This window comes from Spinacia oleracea, chromosome 4, assembly GCF_020520425.1.
Source record: "Spinacia oleracea cultivar Varoflay chromosome 4, BTI_SOV_V1, whole genome shotgun sequence".
Classification (NCBI taxonomy): Eukaryota; Viridiplantae; Streptophyta; class Magnoliopsida; order Caryophyllales; family Amaranthaceae; genus Spinacia; species Spinacia oleracea.
The window spans coordinates 155,243,474-155,270,966 of NC_079490.1; the positions used below are offsets into that span (position 1 = coordinate 155,243,474).

Below are 27,493 nucleotides of genomic sequence, written 5' to 3' on the forward strand. Positions count from 1 at the left end.
AAATGATAAGTCCATGTGATCATTCAAATGGGATGTCAAGATGGATTCTTCGACAAAGAAACACCCATAAGTGAACTTGAATATTGAAGTCACAAAGGATCCCTAATCCAGGTCATTGAAAGGTGGACGACCAATGACTAATGAAGATTAGATTGCAAGTAGATTACTTAGTTCTGTTTCTTGAACTAGAGTGACTGGATGTCAGAATCTTTTGCATAGATACTTATTGGATCTTGTATCGGATTGACCATGAGAACACTTTAAGAGATTAACACTAGTAGAAAAAACCCTTATTGCAGCGGGCTTTTAGACCCCTGTTGCAGCGTACATCGTATGCTGCAACTGGGGGGCCTGCAACAAGTCTGAACTTGTTGCAGCGTACAAGTTCGCTGCAAAAAGTGATTTGTTGCAGCGGGCTTTTAGATGTACGCTGCAACAAGTGCCAATAATTGGCAAAAATTTAGACTTGTTGCAGCGTACATATATATGTACGCTGCAAAAGACTCAACTTTTTGCAGCGTACATTTATTTGTACGCTGCAACAAGTCTGAATTTTTGCGAAATTTTTTTCCCTTGTTGCAGCGTACAATATATATGTACGCTGCAACAAAGCACTTTTGGCGGGAAAATTCTAATTTTGTTTAGGGATACCTAGAGTGCCTTGCACCAAATATAGAAACCTGTCAAAACAATAATAGAATAACGCAACCTGTATAACAAATATAAAAACAACAACTGGAGTTTTGTATACTATATATCCCAAAACCAAATTAAGTGCACATATTACATTTAAATATATGTTCCAATTTCAACATAAACATACATTTTAATATAAAATTTATTCTATAACAACTAAACCAACTCGATCAAGCGCGCTAAAGCCAATAATAAATACTTGCTGGTAAAAAACTTGGCCCATTGCTCACGAACCACATCAAATTCCTCGCATAAGGCGCAATCCTCGGAGTGTAGACCTTTACAAAAACAGAAATTTAAATTAAACATTAGATTAAATACAAATTAAATATCACATTTTAACATTCAAGAAACTAATGACAATGTCCTAATAGTCTAAAATGAGTCCTTAGGTTCTTTAGTTCAAAGTTAGGAGCGAAAATGTCATTTTAGCCTAAATATGACCTATAATGACCCAATGAGCCTATAGGTGCATAAATAGATTGGAACGAGTCTTAGATCGTTAAAATTATGCATATTAAACATGTAATAAGTTTTAAATGAGTCCTTAGGTTCTTTATTTTAAAATTGGGAGCGAAAATGCCTTATTTTAGCCTAGATATGACCTATAACGATCAAACAAGCATTAAATGGGTATAAGTAGATTAGAATAAGTCCTAGAAACTCAAAACTAAGCTTATTAATCATATAATAATTTAAAAATGAGTCCTTAGGTTCTTAAGTTCAAAGTTGGGAGCGAAAATGTCATTTTAGCCTAAATATGACCTAAAACGACACAATGAGCCTTAAATGGGCATAAATGGATTGGAATGAGTCCTAGAAAGTTAAAACTAGAATATAAAACATTTAGTAGGTTTAAAATGAGTCCTTAGGTTCTTTAGTTCATAGTTGGGAGCGAAAATGTCATTTTAGCCTAAATATGACCTACAACGACCTAATGAGCCTTAAAGGTGCATAAATAGATTGGAACGAGTCTTATAAAGTTAAAATTATGCATATTAAACATGTATTAAGTTTAAAATGAGTACTTAGGTTCTTTATTTTAAAGTTGGGAGCGAAAATGCCTTATTTTAGCCTAGATATGACCTATAACGATCAAACAAGCATTAAATGGGTATAAGTAGATTAGAATAAGTCCTAGAAACTCAAAAATAAGCTTATTAATCATATAATAATTTAAAAATGAGTCCTTAGGTTCTTAAGTTCAAAGTTGGGAGCGAAAATGTCATTTTAGCCTAAATATGACCTAAAACGACACAATGAGCCTTAAATGGGCATAAATGGATTGGAATGAGTCCTAGAAAGTTAAAACTAGAATATAAAACATTTAGTAGGTTTAAAATGAGTCCTTAGGTTCTTTAGTTCATAGTTGGGAGCGAAAATGTCATTTTAGCCTAAATATGACCTACAACGACCTAATGAGCCTTAAAGGTGCATAAATAGATTGGAACGAGTCTTATAAAGTTAAAATTATGCATATTAAACATGTATTAAGTTTAAAATGAGTGCTTAGGTTCTTTATTTTAAAGTTAGGAGCGAAAATGCCTCATTTTAGCCTAAATATGACCTATAACTATCAAACAAGCATTAAATGTGCATAAATAGATTAGAATAAGTCTTAGAAACTTAAAACTAAGCATATTAATCATATAATAAGTTTAAAATGAGTCATTAGGTTCTTAAGTTCAAAGTTGGGAGCGAAAATGGCACTTTAGCCTAAATATGACCTACAACGACCTAATGAGCCTTAAAGGTGCATAAATAGATTGGAACGAGTCTTATAAAGTTAAAATTATGCATATTAAACATGTATTAAGTTTAAAATGAGTGCTTAGGTTCTTTATTTTAAAGTTGGGAGTGAAAATGCCTCATTTTAGCCTAAATATGACCTATAACGATAAAACAAACATTAAATGTGCATAAATAGATTAAAATTAGTCTTAGAAACTTAAAACTAAGCATATTTATCATATAATAAGTTAAAAATGAGTCATTAGGTTCTTAAGTTCAAAGTTGGGAGCGAAAATGTCATTTTAGCCTAAATATGATCTATAACGACACAATGAGCCTTAAATGTGCATAAATGGATTGGAATGAGTCCTAGAAAGTTAAAAATAAGCATATAAAACATTTAGTAAGTTTAAAATGAGTCCTTAGGTTCTTTGGTTCATAGTTGGGAGCGAAAATGTCATTTTAGCCTAAATATGTCCTATAACGACCAAACAAGCCTTAAATGTGTATAAGTAGTTAAAATAAGTCTTAGAAACTTAAAACTAAGCATATTAAACATGTAATAAGTTTAAAATAAGTCCTTAGGTTCTTTATTTTAAAGTTGGGAGCGAAAATACCTTATTTTATCCTAAATATGACCTACAACGATAAAACAAGCATTAAATGTGCATAAATAGATTATAATAAGTCTAAGAAACTTAAAACTAAGCATATTTATCATATAATAAGTTTAAAATGAGCTATTAGGTTCTTAAGTTCAAAGTTGGGAGCGAAAATGTCATTTTAGCCTGGGGTTGGATAATTTTAAACACATACTAATTCCAAAATATGCTAAACCAAATAGATTGGATTAAGTCTTGGAAAGTTGAAACTAATCATATGAATCATGTATTTAAGTTTGACATGAGTTTTTAGGTTCGTTAGTTCAAAGTTGGGAACGAAAGTGACATTTTAGCCTATATATGACCTATAACGGCAAAAGAAGTCTCGAATGTGCAGAGATAGATTGGAACGAGTGTTGGAAATTTAAAACTAATCATATTAATCATGTAATAAGTTTGAAATGAATCCTTAGGTTATCTAGTTATGAATTGGGAGCGAAAATGACTTATTTTAGCCTAACTATGACCTATAACGACCAAAGTCTCAAATGTGCATACATAGATTAGAATGAGTTTTATAAAGTTAATACTATGCATATTAATCATGTAATAAGAATAAAATGAGTCATTAGGTTCGTTAGTTCAAAGTTGGGAGCGAAAAATGTCATTTTACCCTAATTATGACCTATAATGGCCAAACAAGTCTCAAATGTGCATAAATAGATTGGATTGAGTCTTGGAAAGTTAAAGCTAATCATATAAATCATATAGTAAGTTTGAAATGAGTTCTTAGGTTCATTAGTTCAAAGTTGGGAGCGAAAATGTCATTTTAGCCTAAATATGACCTATATAGCCAAACAAGTCTCAAATGTACATAAATAGATTGGATTGAGTCTTGGAAAGTTACAACTAATCATATGCCTATTTCCACCCAAATCCAAGAACAACCTATGCCTATTTCCAAAAAAGAAAAAGGGAGGGAAAGAAAAAGAAAGATAATACAAGAGCATGTTAAAGACCAAAAAATAAAAACAAGTAGAAACTTAGCCGATTTTCATATTAGCTTTATGACTTATTTTTTCCCCACATGGAATCCTTCTTCAGCTAATTCCATTAATTAATTAAATGAGAAAACAAATTAAATAATTAACCAACACCAAAGTACATGCAAGAAACAAAATTATATGTCTTACTTTTTTCCTCAACCGGCTTTTCCTTGCTGCCTCACGGTTCTGAGCAAGCCTTCGTAGAGTCTATAATAATAAATCTTTAAAGATGTTACAAAAATGAAGCTACAAGATGTCAAATAGCATGAAAAGAGAAGAGTGAACAACTTCTAACCTTATGATCAGTCTACTTCGATCTGTCACTCGAATGATAATGACATTGCTTCTGCCCCCACCGTCTCTGAGCTTCCACCGTCACGAAATACAACCAGGCCTTTATTGAGTTTGTCGTCCCAAGATTCAAGTTCAGCCTCTCTCCAAATGCTAGCTCCATTCCCTGAAACTGCCAAAATGCTAGCTCCTACAAATGGTTGCCCCCAACTAGGTGACACATACTTCTTCAGGGAAGACAGGGACATTAGTGTTCCTGTAGCAGATAACAATACAATATTTAGGTAAGATAACAGCTGGAATTACCAAAATGGCCTGCAATATATATATATGGGGATTTTGAACTACATATTGGAAATCTACAAGTAAAGAATCTGGAAACAGATGCAGAGATTGTACTTTTATATCACAAAAGAAGATTAGTACGTAAACCTGGAAAATCTAGATTGGTCAAATAGACAAAACAAATCACTGATGACTGAAATAAGACACTAAAACAAGAATAAACAGAGGTTTACATTATTATCTTGGTCGATTATACGAAATGCTTTCATTAATTCTTCCTTAGTGTCTCTTTCTCCGATTTTAGCAGTCATCATGTGACAAAATTCATCGAAATCAATGGCACCACTTCCATCCTTGTCAACATCCGCAATCATTTGATTGATTTGCTGAAATAACACAAAAAGTCAAGCACAGTAGCTGTTATAACAAACCGCAGTCCCCTTAATCAATTACCTTTCCCTTCCTTTATTGCAACCAGAGCAAAAATGGTGAGTAAATATAATCTATAAAAAGGATACCTTAAAATAAATTTCAGGTGGCCCATATATGATATATGGGAACTATGAGAGAGGCTGGATGTACTGTAATTTGTCGCTGACATAATTAAATAAGCTCAGAGAAAGGGGCTGGCACTAGCAGTTACTGCACTCAAGATAGTTTCAGGAGGTGGCCTAAAAACTTAAATGATGCATTTGAATCTCAAGTAAAACATGAACATTTTATAAGAGTATAATCATCTATGTTACTTGGACATGGGTACGAGTGTCGAGTACAAGTGTACATGTCCAAGTGCCAGGGCAAGATAGGTGTCATAAAATTAAACACGGGGATGGGGACATGACATAACAAGTATAAGAAACATATCCTCACTCTAAAATACCTTTTCTTTTTCAGATCCGGTTGTAATTGTAGATACATAAATACACAACACAATTCAGGTTGACTTGTTTGCTAATTCTTGTATGAAGTCTCATTTCAAGCTCATTTGTGAGTATACATATGCACAACTTTCTCTTCATTATCCCTCTCTTGTTTTATTTTTCTAATTTTCTCTATGAATATGTGGTTCGAGATGGTTGAGCCGTTGAGGTATTATGAGACTCTGGGTAAATATTGAAGTGTCAGTTAAGGAGGCCACACCCTTGTCTGAGTGTCTTAGAACCCAGAGAAGAAAAAGAATAGTGGAAGGAACATAGGTTATCTTTTTGCAAGTATTCAGAGAAGAAATATTTCAATCGTAATCAACAAAAAACCAACAAAATGACAGATTTTCACTACTAAAAAAGTTAGAATAAGTGACACTGAATAGAGAACGCTTAAGTGTGGTAGGCGTTTCTCAGGAGAATATAGAACGCATTTCCCTGATAACTGTTCCATGGAAAAAGAATATAGAGCGCTTGCCTTACTTAACAGTTTCGTATTTTTTACCATGATAAAAAAAAAATTAAAATAAATAAATACATATATGCGACTAATAACATATAAAGCGGTGTTTGTAATTACTGCCAAAAAAAAAAAAAAAAAAAAAAAAACATATAAAGCGGTAATGATAGATGCGTACTATCAACCTTGACGGCAGAATGAAATTAAAACCAAATCTAATTAACTGAACAAAAATTTAAATTTTAGGGTTAACCCAAAACCAAATACAAATGAAACTCGAATCAGTAAAACTCAACTACTCGTATTACTAGTGTTTCACATAATACAAACCCCAAAATCCATCTCCCGCAAAACCAAATCCCAAAACCGTGCACCACTACCCGTTCTCCCTCGCTGTGCCGCTGTACTGCCGTACTGCAATACCGCCGCCGCTCCTTTTCAACATCCGGTGAACGCCGATCGACTCCCCACCACTCCAAATTTTAAGGTTGGTATCCTTAATTTTGTTCTGCATATTTATCCTTCAACTAATAACCCTAGGGATTATGAATATTGTTAATTATCAAATTGCAATGTCAAAGTATGGAATTTTATATGTGGAAGAAACTTTCATTCAAGTTTTAGATCGAATCATTGATGCTTGATTAATAATTAAGCCGAACAATTCATGATTTTTTGCCGAATAAATCTGATAAACTAAGTCCTTTAAACTGATTTTGTTTTAAGTTAATATGATTTAAGTCGAGTTATATTGAAATTCCCAGTTAAAGAAAGAAAGAGGAGGAGGGGGAAATACTTTTTTGGAATAAATTTTATATTTGATCAGATGATTTGTTTATCTGAAGTTTTAGGCATTAACGAAGAAATTTGTGTAATTCTAGCAACATATTACGAAAATTAGTTTGTGTAGATGATGATGATGATGCAAGCTTGTCATTTTACCATAACTATGCTTATAGATGAAACTGTAGCCTTGAGGTTCACAAGGGATTTTGAATCTGCATTTTTCATTTTACAAACTCCTGTCAAATTAGTTCTGTAAACCTAAAGGTGGGATTTATTTGTCTTTTGTTTTCATCTGTTTCAATTAAGGCACCTAGTTGTTTTCATCTGTTTCAATTAAGACACCTGGTTATTATACAAAATGTGTTAGGCGGGAAAGTAACCAGTTTGGTTGATGAAAGGGAATGCACGTATCCAATCCTCATAACCCTTTTTCTGCCCTTGCCTTGAGTTGAGGTGGTCTGTTATAAAGGTGGTTGTCTTGTTGAGGTTAATATGATGTTTACAAATTACAATGTTGGTTGCTCCCAGGTTCTAATACTGCAATGTGCTAGGATCATTGTAATTTGCATTCTTGCTATTTACAGTGATGAGAATAATGTGCTCGGAGAGAACATTGTTGGTCCAGAGAAGAAAAACGCAGATGTTTCCGAGGAGACGAAGCATTTAGTAGCATATCATGGTGGGTTAAGATAAGATGATCAAGCCTAGTAAACTTCTCGCCTGATAGTGCTAACCTATAGGTTGTAACTGTTTTAAGCTTTCCTTTTTGTGTAGAGGCCGGCCATGCCTTAGTGGGCGCTCTCATGCCTGAATATGATCGTGTACCCAAAATTTCAATCTGATTTTTCTTTCTTAAATTTACAGCAAGTGATATTTTCTGCTGATAAAACAAAACTCACATTGGTAAATCACGACCTCCTTTGTTTTTTACGCTTCTCCAATGGTTAGTTGCCTTAAATTTTCTATTATTGTGAATTATTTGGGTTCAGGTTAACATTTACAAATAACAGATAAGTTATGGTAAATTCATGTTATGATTATTGTACTTATTCAAGTTGTGCTTTGAGATGTGTTTGGAGGCATGGTTGCCTGTAGTGGACTAATACGAGTACTTGCTATTTTTTCTGGTGATTAGATTATATCCTAGCAATCAATCATTGTAGTCTTGTTCTTTTTGTAAAGAGTTCTTTGCTTGAACAAAATTGTGATGGTCCTTTCTCTTTTAGTTTTTACTTTCTCCTCTATAAGTAGATGTTTTTAACTTACAGTATATTTGATATCTTTTTACCTTCTATAATGGTTCAGGTCAACGATACAGTTGGAACCCTAGCTAGAGGTAGGTACCATAAAGATGTAATTGCTGCTGTTATATTGGGTACTGGAATAAACGCAGCTTATGTCGAACGTGCTAGTGAAATTCACAAGTGGCATATTGGCATGGTCCTTTTCCCAAATCAGGGGAGATGGTGAGTCTTTTCTGCTATCCTTGATTCTTTGTTTCCCCCTCAACGTTCCAAATTTATCCTCTTCTTTTTCTGTCCTCTTTATTTCTCTCGTGACCCTCAAATCTGCGTATTCCTTTTATCTTACAAACTCTAAACAATATCCACATATTGTGACAGATATTTGAGAAAATGATATCAGGAATGTACTTGGGTGAGATTGTGCGAAGAGTCTTGTATAGGATGGCAGATGAGGCCAGCCTTTTTGGTGATACAGTCCCATCAAAATTGAAAACTCCATTCATCTTAAGGTGCATTTTCTATCTTATGTTAGGTTTAGTAATTACTAATTAGTATATTTGATATCCTTTTTGACGATGATCTAGTGTGACTTAAGCTAGCTCAAGGAGATGGTTAATTACCTCAGTTCATTCCTGCAGACGAACTGCCAAGCTAGTCTACCACCAGTAGACAATTGCACCGATATTGTCCCTACTGTTGCTGCAGAAGCTGTTGTTGCTGCAGAAGTTGTTCTTGCTTCAGAAGCTGCTATTGTTGCTGCTACACCATCCCCAGTTGCTGCTGCTATACAATCCCCAATACGTTGTTGCTGCTACCATTCTACCAAAGCTCTTCCGCTACAATTTTTTTATTTTTTTATTTTTTTATTGATATTGGATTTTGTTTTTGCCGTACTTGTGTAGATCATTTATATTTTGTCAATGAATAATAGGATTTTTTTATTGAATGAACAATATTATTTTATTATTGAATGAAATTATTTTCAGAAAGATCGCGTGGATATCATTTCTATTTTATCTATTAAGATTTGGTTTACATATAGGACCTAGAATCGTAATATCCTATTTTAGGGACGCGTGTGCAGCTATAATATAAAAAAAAGGGTAGAATATAGAACGGTTGTGTAGGGAAACTGCTTTTTATTTTTATATTAAACAGGAAGTATATAATACGCCTATGTACGCAAGGTGTTATGTATCTCAATATTTAACAGGAAGAATAGAGGACGGTTATGTACGGAAGGCGCGCATTATTATAGAGTATAAGAGACGGTTATGTACGTTAACCGTTCTATATTTCTTCTTTATTTTCTGATTTTAGGAAGGGAATAGAGGACGCTTATCTCTTATCACTGTACTTTATGACTAGCTATATAAAACGCTTCTTTTACCCGTTTTATAAACTTTATAGCGCGTTAAGTTGGAGAACGCCTCTAAGGCGTCCTATAAAGTGTATTTCAACAGTACTCTATGCCCTTTTTTGTATTAGTGTTTATACCTCTTCGGTCATCTCAAAACCCAGAGCCCTGCAATGATGCAGTTTTAGGTCAGGTAACTGTGTTAAGTGTGTAGTGGTATATCAAAACCTTAGGATTTACAAAGAATAATACCTCATAGCAACATTCAACTCCTTGGCATCAATAGTTCCTGAAAATAACAATTTGAATCAAACATGCGAGATTGCGAGAACAAACTAAATGGTTTGACATATAAAATTCGAAACACTAAACAGATTCAAAACCTGAGCCATCAGTGTCAAACAGTTCAAAAGCTTCCTTTATCTCTTGCCTCTTCTGTTGAGTGAGACCATGATGACGCCCACGTGGCTTATCTTTCCTCACCGTCCTAGCACTTGACTGATAGTATTTACCAAATCAAGAAAATCAAAGTCAACAAAATTCACTAGAAAAATACACACCAACATCTAACAGATATTTCACTACTTAGAGCACACTATTGGCCGGTGTCTCAGTTCCTATCCAAACAGTTCGAACTCAAGACGGTCTAATAACTCAATTAATTCTTACACACTAACAGGAAACTAACCAGCTATATATCGTGCCAGTAAGAATAGAAACAGATACATAAACAAAACACAAATAAAGCAGAACCATAGTAAGAGCATATACTAAATAGAAAATCATCAAAGTGATATAGTAATTCATAGGGTACCAAATATTATCCACTTTAGGGTTGACATTCAAAATCGGAAAAAAATCGGAAAAAAATAAAACCCTAACAATCAAAATCGGAAAAAATGTATCAATTAACACAAAAAATAAGAATAATTTATATAATCAAACCCTAAAAATACGAAATTAGGGGAAAAATCAAGAATTGACTGAAAGCAAACCCTAAAAATACGAAATTAGGGGGAGATGAGGCGAGAACACAGACCCATCGGCGAAGACAGCGACGCAGGGCCGAGCAACGCCTGAGTTGCTGAGTTCGACGGCGGCTGAGTTCGAAGGCTGAGGTCGAAGGCCAGATGCTTGGAGAGAAGGAGTCGAGCAAATTTTCACAAAAACCAAGACGAATTGTCACCCAATTTCAACAATTACTTGCAAAAAACCCAAAAAAACCACGAATTAGAGAGAGAAAGAGAGCAGATGAAGAAGAAGAAGAATGAGGAGGTGAGAGAGTACGCAGGGAAAGCTGAGGGAAGAAGAGGGAGTACTGAGCGTGGAAATGGTCCTTAGGTTTGAGATGAAATGTTTTTCTTAATTAATTAGCTTTGCAGCGAAATTTTTTTATTGCAGGGGGCTTTTATCTGTACGCTGCAAAATAAATGGGCTATTGCAGGGGGCTTTTACTTTGTACGCTGCAAAAAACTCTCTTGCTGCGGGCAATTAATTTGTACGCTGCAACAACCCTTTATAAAGTTTGACCCGCGTTGACCTACTGGTTGTTGAAGCGTATTATTACATGTACGCTGCAACAAGGGGGTTGCAACAGGGGTTTTTTCTACTAGTGTAAAGTCATGTCATAGGTAGTTCTCATTAATGGTGATTAGAAACCGTTCCTCAGAACATGAGCGATTATGTCTGCTCGTTTGAGAATTAGTTCGCTTTGATACTAGCTAAACGTCGCACCGTAAAAGGAGGCTATAAAAGCAGTTATTGGGCGTACTATGAATCAAAGTGAGTGTTCATAGATTGCAAGAATGGATTGTCCTCCTATCTTTGATAGGATATGGTGTTGTTTTGTAACAAGTTTGACAGTTGAACTCTGTAATCCGAGAAACACTTCTGGACCTAATAAGGATGGCTTGGATCTTACCTTATGTTCAGTAAGTAACACTAAGTGACAAACGAATGTGGATGCACACTTGTCTGAATGACAAGTGGGAGATTGAAGGAAATATGTCCTTCACCCAAGGTGCATTAAGTCTAATACCAAGGTTCAGATTAATTGCGAACAACTAATTCAGTGAGATCAAGTGATCGAAACAGCTAGCTGGAGCAATGCTTCCGATAAGTGAGTTCTACTGGATATTGAACTCACAACTTACTCTTGACTGAACCTACAAGGTCACACCAATGACACGTAACATATCACCGGATTAAATGAATCGGAAATTCATTTAATAGCTTTTCGGGAATTAGTTGGAAACGTATTATACGATACGACCTTTGTCGAAATCGTATATCGTATCGCGAATATTCGTAAGCTAGGCGACACGAATAAATCGTATTGTCCGACGGTGATTCTTCGTATACGAAACGATAAATAATATATCGGAAATATATTAAATCGCGAATACGAAGGGCATCGGAGTTGCCGGCCCATCGAGCCAAGCACGTAAGCGTGCAAGGCCCAACGAGCCAGCAAGCTCGCGAGCAAAGGCGAGCAAGGCCAGCGCATTGGGAGCGAGCATGCAACAGCACGCAACAGCGCACAACAGCGACGAGCGAGCAAGGCCCATGTCCCAGCTGCTCGGCGCGCGCGCTGTGGGCTTCGGCCTGCAGTGTGTCGCTGGGCGCGGGCGTGCGGTCCGTGTGACTTGGCGTGCAAGCTTGCTAGCCGGCCTTGCCTCTTGGCTTGGTCGGTTAGTAAGGTTATGTAAATAACCTTACAACCTAATTTCCAACTTAACACAATTCATATTACTCAAACCCTAGAGACACAGAGAACCCTAATTCTCTCTGTGCCTCCAAAGTGAGTTCTTCCCAAAAGCAAAGTATCTTGATCAATTGTCTAAGCTACGATAATCAAGACGGATTTGATCGTGTCGGTGAACCAAGTAGAGGAACGACAAGTGGAGTTCTTTGTTCGTGTTCGTTGACAGATTATTGTGGAAAACACGCTTCGAATGTAAGTTTGCTTAATCTGTGCTTTATACATGTTTCTGGCTTTGGGGATTGTTCCGCACATGTTATTATGTTTAACTGTATTCCCCTACATATGTTTAACTGTATTCCCCTACATATTTCTACCTTGGATCAGAAAAATTGTAAACAACAAGAACATGTATTTAAATCTTCACAACTCACTGTGGAGAAAAATTCATTCTCATAAGAGAAACTATCCAAATTTCAAAATCTACAAAATTCAATTACGAATAACAAAATAGCAGCATAACTTTCAAATCAATTGAAGACTAACGAACAAGATTGAAGAAAATAATCACCCGAAAACTATGCGGACTTGTGATAATCTAAGCCCTTGAGATGAATGAAATCAAAATGAAACACCACCAGAGTTATCAAACCATTTCCTGTTGTTAACGAGTAAGAGCTCTCTCGCTAGGATTTCGAGTGAGAATTGGGTTCAGAATTTGGGGAGAATCAAGTTGAGTTCCTAAACCTAGATCCAGAAGAAATGGCGCTGAAATAGGTAAGCGAAGAGGGAAATGAATTTTTTGAGCGAAATTCGCCTAAGAGAAGGGCGGGTAGTATAATTGGGTATTAGTTTTGAGTTAAATTCGTGAAAAGTGGGCGGGTAGTCTAATTGGATTTTATTCGATCTCTATTATTGGAGCTTAATATGACAATTTCAAACTAATATGATTTTTAATATTATATTTATTATCTTTTCTTTATTTAGAAATAGTTGTATTATTTTAATTTTTATATTTGTCGATATAGAACTTTTGTTGTTAATATCTTATCTTTTTTTTTTTTTATCAATTTATGTACATGTAAAAAGAGAATCAAAGTTAATATATGAATAGTGCACAATGTCAAAACGGGCTATTGAAATGAATTCCAGCGGCATTAGCGAGCTCCTTAAAACTAATTACGGTGTTTTGTGGAGTATATGATTTATTATAGCTAGAAGAAAATTTCCGCTTAAATTTTATCTAAAAGAGTACGACTTGCGGACGTATTATTTAGGGTTAACATATACCACTTGTGGTCATCTTTTTTCTATTTGTTTATTACGTACTCTCATGTCCAGAGCAAAATCGATATGTCTAGATCATATCATCCAGGTCATGTCAAAATCAGAATCAATTTGTCCATATCATGTCCAGACCAAAACCAATATCTCCATATCATATCATCTAAGTCATGTCAAAATCAGAACTAGTATGTCCAGATCATGTCCACACAAGAACCGATATGTCCAAACCAGGAAAAAAATTGTCTACATCAGAACTGTTATATTCATCTCAATTTTACGTGTTGCCTATACTGGTTTATTTGTAGGAAGTTGAACAAAGAGAAGAGTATGAGGAGAGAAAAAGAAATGTACGAGAATAGAGAAGAAAATGTGGCGTTTATGTTCATAATGTTATGTTTTGGAAACGCGAAATGTGTTTGAAAACATCTCAAACGTGTCTTATCGATCTTTGAAAATAAACATTATGCAATTGTGTCCTATATTATAATTTTATTTTTCTCTCCGATCATAATGTTATTTTTATGATTGAAACATTTATTGAAGGTTTTGTTTGTGTGTTTTTTTGATAAAATTGTTATTTAGGCATCCTATTGAGATAATCGACAATAAACTATAGAATGAATGTAAGTCCTGCAGCCTCTTGTTGAAGCTTTCAAGGAACTCTTCAACTTATGAGATTATGTTAGACGCTTGGTATATGAAAGCATCAAGTAATTATTGCAAAAATAGGAACCTTATGTGTGAAGTACTTAATTAAACCTTGTATTGAGCATATAGGGAAACATCAAAATTATCCATTCTGTTTTTTCTCAATGTTAATGTTGCTTAAGTTGAGTATTTATTAGATGAGAAAATTATGTGTTTGCTTAATTGAGTAATGTTGTTCAGAAATTGAACTTTTTCCAGAAACAGAAACATGATTCATGACGGAAATACAAATATTATCGAAGTCGAAAATACTGCCGCAAACGGAAAAATAATTCATTTCGGAAAATATTAAACGGAAATAGAAATATTGTCAGAATTAGAAATATTACCGGAATCGGAAATATTGTGTAAATATTGTTCGAACCGAAAATAAATTTCGGAATCAGAAAACTAATCGGGAGCACGACGAGCGACAGGCCGCCAAGTGAGTTAGCCCATCACTCGACGAGCCAGCGCCGAGCAAAAGGCCTAGAGCCAGGGCCAGGCCCAACGCCCATCGCATGGCTTGCGATCATTAGCGTGGGCGGCAAGCCAACGAGCAGCCCGCAATAGTGGCGTGGGCGGCAAACCAGCGAGCAGCCAATAGCCTTGGCGTGTGCGGCAAGCTACGCTTGGGCACCAAGAGTACTTGCGCGACAAGTAGCTTGGGCCACAAGCTATCCGTTTTCCTTATCCTACATGATTAAGAGTTTTATGATTATCCTAATACTTAAGTGTTTGGATTATCCTAAAGTCTACAAATTTTTGATTAACCTAAATCCTAATTCTAAGGGTTTTGGTTATCTTAATTCTAGTAGGATACGACTATCTATTCTCCTATAAATATATGACAATAGTTATGAGATAACAATCAATAGTCATGAGATAAATACATAACCTCATAGAATGGGTCGAGATTAATAATCTAATGTGAGTTGTTATACCTTGCACGTTAGCTTGTAATATGTTGAGTTATTGTGAGCAGTTCAGTAGATTATCATGTAGTGGTTGTTTCATTTATATTCCTACAACAAATTTTAATTTGCCAAACTTTTTTAGTTTACAGAGATAAGACTCATAGTTTTCAAACCCTGTTAATCCATTAATCTACATTAAAATTTCCATGAACTTTTACCGGTAAGAATTAAAGCGAAGTGAACCTATAGAGCAGGCATATTAACAATCATTGATCTGCATATTGTTGCAATTTTTCCGACTGTTTTCAGTTTTCAGTAGTACTAGACTTATAGTTCTCCTACCCTACAAATTTCACCAGATGAATGTTTCCGACTTAAGTATGGAAAATTCACAAGTTTGTTATACAATCATATGAGTTTGGGTAGAACTTGTATAATCACTAGTTGAAAAATCGTCGAGTACGACTCATTTAGTAAAATTACAGTACTTGAAAACACTTTTAAAATAAAATAAAAATGCATTTTCACATTTAAAAACTCATTTTGAAAAATGGTTAGTAATTGAGTTCAAGTACGGGCTTTGATCTCGAGTGTTGCTCGTTTAGAAACGAGTCGCACAAAGTTCTCTAAAAATAGAGGCATCACAAACTTGGTTTCTAAACAAAGTAAGAGGCGATTTTTTCTCATTTTCCCGCTCCTCCTTCCTTCACATTCTTTCTTTTCTAGAGCGCGACCTTGAAGAAAAATCACAGCCTACACTAACCCTTATCTGCCTCGCCGCCCTCCTCTGTCGTGACTCCGCTGCTCTCTGCTCCTCCTCCCCCACCGCCGCCGCGCTCTACTCTCCCCTTATCGCTTCAAGGTTTGTAATTTTAAACCTAACTTTTATTGATTTGCATTAGTTTCAAGTTTATATCATAGGTTTTCTAAATTAGTATCTGATTACGGTGTAGATCTTAGGTTTTATACGTTCTTAATTTTGTTTGACAAGATATATGTTCTTAATTCAGGTGGGTTTTTCAGACCTTACCTGTAATTGCAGAACTCAAAATTGATGATGGGAGACGATTAATAACCGGCGATGGTGATGGGAATAGCAGTAGAAAAACAGATCCGGAGTTCTCATATCAACATTGACTCTTCCGGCATCCATGACAATTCTGCTAAATCTAGCCCTTTCGTTTATTCTTCCCACCATTATGGGTGAGAGGTCATTCTTTTTCTCTCCTTTTTGTTCGATTTATCTGGGAATTTCTTAAATCTTACTGGTTTTTATTCAATTTGTCATTTGCCTTCGGGAAATTTAATGTATTTGGATTTTCTGAAGCAAAAAAGCTCTGTGAAGGGTGACTCGAGTCCACAATCGAGTCCCTTTCCTTACCCAGGTAAGTTTTCTAACCCTTTTTTAATTGAGCAATTCTCCAATTTGGTCGATCTTTGAGGGCATTTTTTATGACTCCAATGTTTTTTGTGAGACTTTTCCTTATCTAAATTGGAATTTATCATATGTTTTTCATCTGAATGATTTCAATTTTCTTTCTGGTTGGTAAAACTGCAAAACCTAAAACAAAGAAGCAAAATTTAAGCAGTTAATATGGCTAATATTGATAATTAATGTTAAAATTGACTTGATTTGGCTGTAAATCTGTAATCCTACTAGTCTTGCACCTCTCTAGGTTAATTTTATGTTGTTTTGGAATGGAAATCATTTAATTTGAAGTTACTGGAGAATTTAATTATGGTACCAGTTATTGTATCAAATGTCCAATTGTTTCCAAGAACATTTCAAATTTAATTTGGCTCTGTGTTGTTGGATTATAATAGTTGGCTGAATTACTTGAATAGCGGACCAATTTTGATGTCAACTGTGAGTAAGTAAGTTTGTTAGTAGTTAGACTCCAGTTGCATAACATACCGTCCTCGACATATCATTACAACAATTTTTTGCTAACTTATGCTTGTGCACTGCAGAGTTCAAGAAAAACGAAGCGCTCAAGTATGGTGTATATAGAGTCCGACAAGTCCAGGAACCTCGTCCTCTAAAGGTTGGCGTATCAATAAGCAGCCAACCTTATGAATTGATTTGGTGTTCAGATATGCTACTTTTTCTTTATACTTAGTCTCTTTCCCACTTCTTTTTAGTACTACTTTTGGTTTTATTGCAGATTTATACTTGTTTTAGCTTATTTAGTGTATTTGAATGCTTTCTTTTTTAATTTAATTTACGAGCAAGTAATTTTGGTGGGGTTAGCTGTTGGTATTTGGGTTTTCTTTGTTTTTTTAATTGTTTTTGTCCCCTCTTGTAAATTGAATTTATATGAATTTGGGTTTGCTCATTTTGTTCGAATTGATATCATGGTTTAGACGCTAGTTGGATTTGTAGCTTAATTGCATTGTCAAATTTGTCATTTTGGCACAACTTGGTTATTAATTCTGTTTGTCATGCCCGTTGATTTTTGGGTTTTACCAGTTTTGTGTTCAGCTTATCCAGCAAGATCTAGCAATCATGTGGCTGCAGTTTGGTTGACTTTTTGCTGAGTTTTTATGACTTTAGTTGACTTGTGTGTTAGATGGGTCTACTTTGCTGAGTTAGGCTAGTGCTTTGTTGCATCTATCTTGTTTTGGTGGCAAGGGAGTCTGGCTGCACCATGCCTCAAGGTATTCGATACTTCAAGGTAAATGTTATGTCAACTTCCTCCTAACAGTAGTTGTTGATTATATTTTGGTAAGGGTTGGGTGAGTGCTTCTATTTCTCTTAGTCATAGAGGACATTCACACCAGAGACTCCATGAACTACATATCACAACATTTTCTTCTAATTGGTTTCTAACGTACCTTACTTTTCTAGTTCGATCACATCAATGGTATTTGTTGACTTTTTCTGCTATATGGACCTTGTCTTTGCAGTCTACAGTGTTGCATTCCCAATCGAAATATGCATAAATAACTGATGTTTCCTGAAATTTCCCTGGAATTCTTCATAGATTCAACCCTTCACATTGGATGTAAAATCTCGTATGTTGACTATCCTCCTTTATTCAGTCACCCAAGAATTTTTCTTTTCTCTGCAATGAACAATCATTAACTTTCTCATTAGGTTGATTGATGGCTGTTCTTTTATGGCTGAATGAGACTGTAATTTCAGCATATACCAGAATAAGATTAGCTATGTAATAACCTTGTGTTTCTCATGTCAGATGCTCACAACTCTTTTCTGTAAAGGTGTAAAGATAAAGACATGAAGCTGGTCACCAAACATGAAGCGGGTGAAGAAAATAACATCTTATTTTAGATCTATAATTCTAAATGAGAACTTATTTCCTATTTTCTTTGGTTTTAATAATTAGTCATGTACTTATCTCGATATTAAGCGATGTACATAGTTCGTGGTTTGTCCGTGACAGTTTTTTAGGGTACTAATTATGTAATGACTTCATATATTTGTTAATAAAACAATTGATTTTCATGAAATTTGTTTATTTACTTTTGCTATTTTTATTATGGTTACTTCTTTTAGGTGATTGTACTTGAAAATGTATGAAATAATATGCAGAATATATTTCTTATTTTAGTGCCTCTAAAAACATTTCATGACAAAATCTCATATTGCACCTAAAAGATAATTTATTTGCAATATAATAAATTGCCTCTAATAATTTTTTGAGGCAAAATTATATGGTTGCCCCTAAATATGTGGTTTTTAGAACAACATTTTATATTGCCTCTAATTATATTTCGAGGCAAACTTATAGAGTTGCCCCTAAATATGTGGTTTTCAGAAGCATTTTTTATATTGCCTCTAATTATATTTTGAGGCAAATTTATATGGTTGCCCCTAAAAACATGTGGTTTTTAGAAGCTACTTTTTATATTGCCTCTAATTATATTTTGAGGCAAGATTATACGCTTGCCTCTAAATGTATGTGTTTTTAGAAGCAACTTATTAAATTGCCTCAAAAAGGGTCTTTAGAGGCAACCATTAATTAGCGACGGACTTATTAGAGGCATCCACTTTTTTGCTTCAAAAACTCATTAGAGGCTACATCCCCGTTTTTAGAGGCAACTTTGACTTGCCCCTGTATGCAATTTTTCTAGTAGTGATGTGTTTCTTGGACCTCCATCCTATAATACATGTTAGGAGAACTAACCTTTAGACCAGACATTGATTCAATCAACTCATTGACGTTTAGGTCCCTGTCCTTCGTGCTTCCACGACAGATATCCCTCAGATTCTTGATGAGCGTAAAAGGTTCGTAAGCTACAAACCTTCTAGCCCATTCATCAGGGATATTGTTCAGCATGAACCTCATAACCTTTTTGAGATCCGCATCCCAGGCGGCAAATCTTTCAGGGGTCATGTCTCTGACATAGTAGCTTGGCATGGGATGTAACAGTACATACCCAAGTCCATTGAGTCTGACTATTTCAACTAGCTTAGCTTCCCATTCAAGAAAAATTTTTAGGTTCAGCTTGACCATAAGCTCAGAACCCATGATGATGTTTTGATTGTTGTTTTCCATAGTAAAACTACAATAGAACAAGAATAAACAAATAAATAATCATTCACAGTTTCTCTTAATAAACTTAAATTCTAGCATACATGCATAATTTAATGTTCATTAAGCATTTTCTTCAAGTTATGTGTTCCGGCAGGTGTGAATAAAATGATTCCAAGACCCTAAAACCCATTGAAGAATTAAGCACATAATGTATTTTGACTCAATTCTAAAATCTTATAGGTAAGCAAAAGCCTTTTGCTAATAGTCTAGAAACTACTCTTGGTTGATAGGTACGTCTAAGAACTTATTAGGTAAACCTATCGATTTTGCCACGACATAAAAGGACTCCTTACTTATATCGTTGAGTTTCACCAAAACTAACATGTACTCACAATTGTTTGTGTACCTTACCCCTTTAGGATCAATAAGTAACACCTCGCTGAGCGTAAAACTATTACTAGATAGATGTAAAGGTTATCCAAGTAAGTGTTATTTTGGCCTGGCACCTTTTAACTCAATTTTTAAGTTTGGAACTTAAGTCTCTTACTATGTTGGTTAGATTTTAAGTGAACTAAAATCCTTAATCATGCAACATAATCAAGCCATAATCTCATGCATATTTAAGACATATTTAAAGCAATAAATAACTTAAAGCATGCATAAGATAAATGTGATCTAGTATGGCCCGACTTCATCTTGAAGCTTCAACTTCAAAGTCCGTCTTGAAAATGGATTGGAAACTCTGTCTTGAATTTCACTGTTGGAGGCGCCATTTTCTTCAAATAGGATCAGCTATAATTAAACTAATTACAACTATTTGATGGTACGCAGACCATATTTGAATTGAAAAAACAAACTTTGGCGCATTAGACCAATTACATTCAAATTAATGGTACGCAGACCATATTTTCTATCCTATTTGGGCCATACTAGTCACTTCATAACCTGCAAAATAGTACATATACAATATATACCATTCACCCATTCATTATCATGAATGGCCCACATGGCTGGTTAATAAAACACATTGTTATGCATCACATAAATATTTGCAGCAATTAATCAAGGGCACCAATAATATACCAATTATTCAGTCCTTATTAATTCTAATCAAGTTGTTTTAACCTTAAAGGATTTGTAGACCTAATCAAGAGTTTATGACTAAAAATGCTCCCACTTAAACCAATATTTTATATGCTTTACTAATTTTAAACATAAAAATGTATTTCTAGTCTAACCGGAAACATACAAGTTTAATTAAAATTTAAAGCTCATATAAAATTATAATCGAATCCATTAATTTATTTTCATTTGAATTAAACGAATTTAAATTAATTCAAGGTTTAATTTTAGTAAAATAATTAGTATAAATTAAAATTTATAATAATTATAATAATTAAATCCCGAGAAAACAATTTAAATCATTAATTTTAAAATTAATTAAAATTATTTCCGAACTGAAAATTCAAAATTAAAAACAAAACGTATCAATCGTCGCAAGACGAGGCACTTGGTCTTGCGCCCAAGCCCCATCGAGCCACGAGGCAGCTACGCCTCGCTCGATCGATCGTTGCACAAGGCACACACAGTCGTACGCCACACGCAGCCACACGCCACACGCACACGCAGCCATCGCTGGCCACGCTGCGTGCAGCCTCTGTGCTGTGTCACGTCTGCTGCTGCTTTCCCTCGCGAGGCATCGCTCGCTGCACGCGAGCCATCGCTCGTTGCGCGAGCCATTGCTCGCTGGCGCGAGGCAGTGCGCGCTGTGGCGCAGCACGCTTGTTGCCCACACGCGACTGCTCGCAGTGCCTTGCCTATTGCCCACGCCCATCGCATAGCACACACGGCCAGCACCTTTTCCTCGCGCGCGCGCCATGCTATGTTGCTCGCTGCATTCGTACCGCACGGGCGACGAGCTCCCTTGCTCGTCGTCGCGTGCCCGCACTATACAACACCCCTTAAGGGTAACACGTAGCGTCCTTTGCTTTGTGCGTGCAACATTTATGAGCGATTTTCATAAAAATTTAAAATTTTTAATTCAAAATTAATGACAAATTAATAAATCATATTAATTTCATAATTTTAGGGCGAAAAATCGAAAATTTATTTATCAATTAATTTCCGATTAACTTGGATTCAAATCTAGGTCATAAAAATTTAAAATTTATCATAAACTAACAATTTTTATGGTTGGTTTTAATCATTGATACCTAATTAAATCATTAATTAATTTTGAAAATCAAATCAATTCTAAATTATTCGAATTTCAACAAATTAATCATAATTACAAATCAGGTTGTATAATTAACAAGTCTAGGCATTCAAATTTGTTAAACATATACAGTAGGTCAATCAAAAATTCAAGATTTATCAACAAGAATCGCAAATATTCAATTCAAGTGTTTGGCTGATTTTTTGTTTAAAAATCCTAGCTTTGAATACTTGAAAACTTCTATATAAATTTGTGAACCTAGGCACATATTTATAGAGTCATGGAAAAGGATTTAGAATCCTATTAGGATACCAATTTGTTTAATTAGAATCTTATCAAAACTCTATTAATCAAATTCTATCTTTATTAGGATTAGGATTTAATCATAGAACAAATTCCATTAGCTTTAGGATTTGTATTGAACACAAGCGTTGCACGAGCACGAGCACGAGCCGCACAGCCCGCGCAAGCCTTGCGGCCCACGCGAGCAGCACAGCCCGCAGCCCACGAGCTCGCGCGCGCGTCATGGCCTTGATGGGCCTGGCCTTGCGCTGGGCCTGGCGAGGCTTTGCTGCGTTGTGTTGATGCGCATGGCTTGCTGGACGCAGGCCTGGCTTCGTGCTGGGCCTTCGTCTAGCAAGTCTCGTCCGATGCTAATTCGTACGATGCGCTTCCGATTAAATTCCCGATTCCGGAATTCATTTCCGATACGAACAATATTTAACATTTCCGATTCCGAAATTAATTTCCGTTTCGAACAAATATTTAATATTTCCGTTTCCGAAATTATTTTCCGATTCCAATAATATTTCCGATTCTGACAATATTCCGTTTCCGGCAATATTTCCGATTCCGGCAATATTTCCATTTCCGATAATATGTTCCGATACATACCATGTTTCCGTTTCCGGCAACATCTACGACTTGGATAATATTTATATTTCCGATACGATCCATATTTACGTTTCCGGCAATATCATCGTTTCCGGAGTATTCATTTACTTGCCTTTGACGATCTCAGCTCCCACTGAAATCAAGATCCGTCGATTCCGAATATCGATAGATGGAGTATTTAATGCCATTAAATACTTGATCCGTTTACGTACTATTTGTGTGACCCTACGGGTTCAGTCAATAGTAAGCTTTGGATTAATATCATTAATTCCACTTGAACTGAAGCGGCCTCTAGCTAGGCATTCAGCTCACTTGATCTCACTGAATTATTAACTTGTTAATTAATACTGAACCGCATTTATTAGACTTAACATTAAATGCATACTTGGACCAAGGGCATTATTTCCTTCAGGGAACAGTACTGGAATGGCATCCTGGGCGCTCGGCGGATGTTCGCGAAGCAAATGCCTCATTTCCCTTGGAATGATAAGATTCCGATCTGGATGAGGGCCAAGGATCAGTTGGAGGAGTGCCAGGCCGACCGTGACGAAGCCGAAGTTGAGCGTCAAAGGGATCTTGAAGAAGTTCGGCTTCGGAAGGTGGACTCCGAAGGTGACACCAATGTTGGAGGCTCCTCCAAAGATGCTCCTCGGGGGACTGACGTTGACGCTCCGAAGAATTAGGGATTCGGGCAGTTGTCTTCTTTGAGTCGGTTGGTTCCAGTTGAGGACTTCCGAATATGTGCTTGACCTTCCCCCTTTTGCCTCGGTGCTGCGTTGTACTTTAATAATTTCTTTTTTCTTTCTTTGTACTTCGGTAGGCCGAAATCTTTTGTTGATGGCTGCCGTTTTTAGCTGTATTTTCATTTTGCTTTCAATTTTTGAGGGTCCTCGGGCTTGTGCCGAGCTGACTGATGTACTCGTATTTTTCCCCCAAATATTGAATGAAAAATAATGTTTTGCTATGTAGCTGCATCTTTTTAACTTTCTGTGCTTCCGAAGATTTTATATTTTACTGAGTTTCTTTGCCTTTGAATCCGTAGATTTGCTAATACACTCCTTGTTTGCGAGTTCTTCAAATCCGAGGATCTGCTAAGAGCCTCTTTTATTTTGAGTTCTTTAGATCCGTAGATCTGCTAAGAGACTCATTTTATTTTTGAGTTCTTCAAATCCGTAGATCTGCTAAGCGACTCATTTTATTTTGAGTTGTTTAGATCCGTAGATCTGCTAAGAGACTCATTTTATTTTTGAGTTCTTCAAATCCGTAGATCTGCTAAGAGACTCATTTTTAGATTTGAGTTTTTCAAATCCGTAGATCTTCTAAGAGACTCATTTTGTTTTCGGACTCTTTAAATCCGTCGATCTGCTAAAAGACCCGAATTGTTCTTCCGATCTTTGTGGTTCGGAAACCTGGGCAAGAGATCGTTAGTCTGCCTCTTAGTTATGACTTTGGCGATCCATGGATTTGAGACGAAGTTTTATAACTTGATTTGAGCGACTGTTTCTATTCTTTACTCTGTTTCTATTTCATGGCGTAAATTTATAAACTCTCCTCTTTTCCCTTCCTTTTTATCTCTCTACACTCTCCTCATTCCCAATAATATTATCAAAAACTCTCCCAATTCAATTCCAATTCCAAAACGATTTCTCACTCCTATTTCCTTTTACAGTTATGATCGCGTTTCGTGTCAATGGCAACGACTTCCTCTGCCCGGTAATGTCAGGGGCACAAAGAAAAGTCAGGGGCTCAAAATGTCAATAACACCGGTAACCCTAAAACGAAAATCTCTCAACCGCTCTCTTCAATCCCACAAACTTTTCACTTATTTTTCATAATAAAATTCAGTGTCTAATCACCCCAAAAATCTGGTTGAATATAGGGTAATGGGGTAATATGGTAATGGGGTTGAATTTGGTTGAATATAGGGTAATGGGGTTGAATCTGGTTTAATATAGAGTAATGGGGTTGAAAACTCAGTGTCTAATCACCCCAAAAATCTGGTTGAATATAGTTAAGCAGATAGCCATTTCTGTTTGTTTTTTTATTAATAATTTTTTTTAATTACCAAGGGTATAATAGTCTATTTTAAGGGGACACCAAAAGTAGTGTTATCCAATTAACATCAGCTCTTCACTTATATAGTAGAGAAGATAATAGGACAATAACAACTGTTTTCCTAGAATTTGAAAGAAATAAAGTCTAGCATCCAACTTACTCAATGAGAAGAACTGTGGAATTCCAAGCCATAAACATTTTTGGCATTTAATTTGTTGTTCAATTGTTTAAAGTTGTCGATCAAATAATAAAACAACGAACTAACATAATAGTTTACTGAATCGTTCGTTATCAATTTTTGTTTCTAGTTTTTTATAAAATATAAAAATCATAAAAAAACAAAAAAAACAAATATAGTTTTCAGCTTTTGTCGTTTTTCAAAATCAATATGATTATTAATACAAATCAGACATTATTCATTTATTCTGTAATAAGTTTAAGTTCATTCTTAAACCCAAATCATACGTGAGTTATTTAGGTAAAATAACTTTATAAGGAGTATTGTTTAATTAACTTCGAACACTAATAGTTGAGTTGATTTGTGTTTCAAATTATTATTTTTTTCCAAAGAATAAAATGAACTTATCAAGACCTCTCTGACCCAACCAACTTGGTTAACCCAAAAGTAATAGCCATAGCAACCCAACCACCCAACAAAACCCTCAAAAAAGCCTTAAACCTTGACGCTTTCCCCAAAATTTCTTCTAACCACCCGAACACCACTAGCGACAACGTCACAGCCGCTGCCACCACCCCAGCCACACCTTATAATCCTTAATGAAGGATGCCGCCAAGAGTGGAACCATAGTACCCACCGAAAAGCGAAAACCGAGGCAAACGCCGCTTGCAATGGATTAGGAAAATCCTCATCCTCCCCCACATGACCTTCCTCTTTCACTATTTCTCCTTTATTCATATTCTCCCTTTTCTTCTTAGCTAGCTAGATATCGAGCTGCGAGTACACGGATATGAACTCTCCGATGGCCATACTACAAGCCCCGCCAACGAGGACCGCAAAAATGGTAAGGATCATATGAAGGAAATATGTCCTTCACCCGAGGTGCATTAAGTCTAATACCAAAATTCAGATTAACTGCGAACAATTAATTCAGTAAGATCAAGTGATCGGAACAGCTAGCTGGAGCAATGCTTCCAATCAGTGAGTTCTAATGGATATTAAGCTCACAACTTACTCTTGACTGAACCTATAAGGTCACACCAATGACATGTAACAGATCACCGGATTAAATGAATCGGAAATTCATTTAATAGATTTTCGGTAATTAGTTTTGGAAAACGTATTATACGATACGACCTTGCGTTGGAATCGTATATTGTATCGCCAATATTCGTAAGCTGGGCGAAACGAATAATCGTATCGTACGACGGTGATTCGTCGTATACGATACGATAAATAATAACCTCTAAAGTCTTGCCCCTTGGATACCCTTAAGTTGAACGTGTGTGCAGATGTGCTAAATGTAGTTCACCTTCGTATTGGGTCTCCTAAAAAGGCTGAATGTTGTAGTCTTGTTGGTAACCTCATTAACCTCAACGCTGCTGCTTGTCTTTGCACTGCTGTTCATGCCAATATATTAGGACTTGTTCACCTCAACCTCAAACTTGATCTTACGGCTCTCGTCAACTATTGTAATTGCAAGCTCCCTACTGATTTCATTTGCCCTTCCCACTGATCCATCCATTTCATCTTCCCTCCACGCTATATATATATATATATATATATATATATTTAACATTCCACTTCTTTATAAGTTAGATCTCTTCTGCCTAAAAAGTTATCAACTACGTCACCGAATATCGTATCTTTTTGATATTTTTATCATAATTTATTACACCCATTACCCTAGAGATCACTCCAGGAAAATGTCCCATATTTTTCAATGTAATTTTTCTATTTGGCCCATTAGGAGCATCTATGATGAGCTACTTCGTGTCAAAACATAAGTCATAGGGTTGGAGGTTGATTTTTTCTTTGGTTGAGAATGTAGTTATAGTATTCCTTTTATTGTCACTTCTCCTTACCTAAAGTTCAATTTTCAGGTTGGAGAAAAATAATAAAGATAAGGTCATACAAATTCTTTAAAGAGTAAATGGAGAAGATCATATGGAGGAATTAGAATATTGGATGCAAAAAGTCGAGACTTCTTCATCCAAACAAATAATGAAACCGTTAAGTCATCATCCACGCCATCATGGATTTGGAAATTTTAACTTGAGGTTTTGAACATAGATCTTGAGGTTCGAATTGAAAATCCGGCACTATGATATCGTTGGATTGGAATTTGAAATTTGGAATTTGTAATTGGACTAGAAAATCCGGCATTATGACGCCGTTGGATTGGAATTTGAAATTTTTCATTGGACTAGAAAATCCAGCATTATGACGCCGTTGGATTGGAATTTGAAATTTTGAATTTTGAATTTAACTAGAAAATGCATCGTGGGCTAGGCAAGCACCCAGCCCATCGAGGCGCAGTGCAACGCACCAACGCACCCACTCGAAGGCACAAGTACCAATGCGCAGGCACGAAGGTCTCGCAGCGCATAGGCACCCGTGCCCATGATGTTGTTGCTGCTCTCGTCGCTGCTTAGCGCACTCGGCCCAGCGCTCGCTCCCTCGCGAGATCCCCCGCTGGAGCAGTGTTGGTCGCTGCTTGTGGCTTGCCGCGAGCTCGCCCGAAGTCTTCGCCCAGCTCTGTGCACTTGCCATGCTCATCGCACGCCCCTGCAGGCACAACGCGCAAGGCCAACGCCCATGGCTTGCCTTTGTGCGCGTGCCTTACGTGTTGTATGCTA

General features: G+C 36.0%; 1 protein-coding gene and 1 pseudogene across 1 annotated transcript; both read right to left on the reverse strand.

Moving 5' to 3' along the window:
* Positions 1-723: 723 nt before the first annotated feature.
* Positions 724-14,207, reverse strand: LOC130472058 (caltractin-like). The gene is made up of 8 exons (XM_056842473.1): positions 14,169-14,207; positions 9,805-9,919; positions 9,674-9,710; positions 9,562-9,589; positions 4,885-5,037; positions 4,371-4,622; positions 4,223-4,282; positions 724-974 (listed from the first exon to the last, which is right to left on the reverse strand). The coding sequence occupies exons 1-6, from the start codon at positions 14,205-14,207 to the stop codon at positions 4,614-4,616; spliced, it is 381 nt and encodes a 126-aa protein (XP_056698451.1). The 3' UTR covers positions 724-974; positions 4,223-4,282; positions 4,371-4,613.
* Positions 14,208-25,261: 11,054 nt separating this feature from the next.
* On the reverse strand, positions 25,262-25,709 carry LOC130472059 (vacuolar iron transporter homolog 3-like; annotated as a pseudogene).
* Positions 25,710-27,493: the final 1,784 nt, after the last annotated feature.

What these genes read in the sequence shown, in the direction of transcription:
- LOC130472058 (XM_056842473.1), bottom strand. Translation starts at nt 14,207, where the DNA reads ATGGATAATTTTGATGTTTCCCTATATGCTCAATACAAG. An exon ending in CCCTATATGCTCAATACAAG is followed by an intron (nt 9,920 to 14,168) that starts GTTTAATTAAGT and finishes AAATACTATCAG; the next exon opens with TCAAGTGCTAGGACGGTGAG. An exon ending in GTTTGACACTGATGGCTCAG is followed by an intron (nt 9,711 to 9,804) that starts GTTTTGAATCTG and finishes TGTTATTTTCAG; the next exon opens with GAACTATTGATGCCAAGGAG.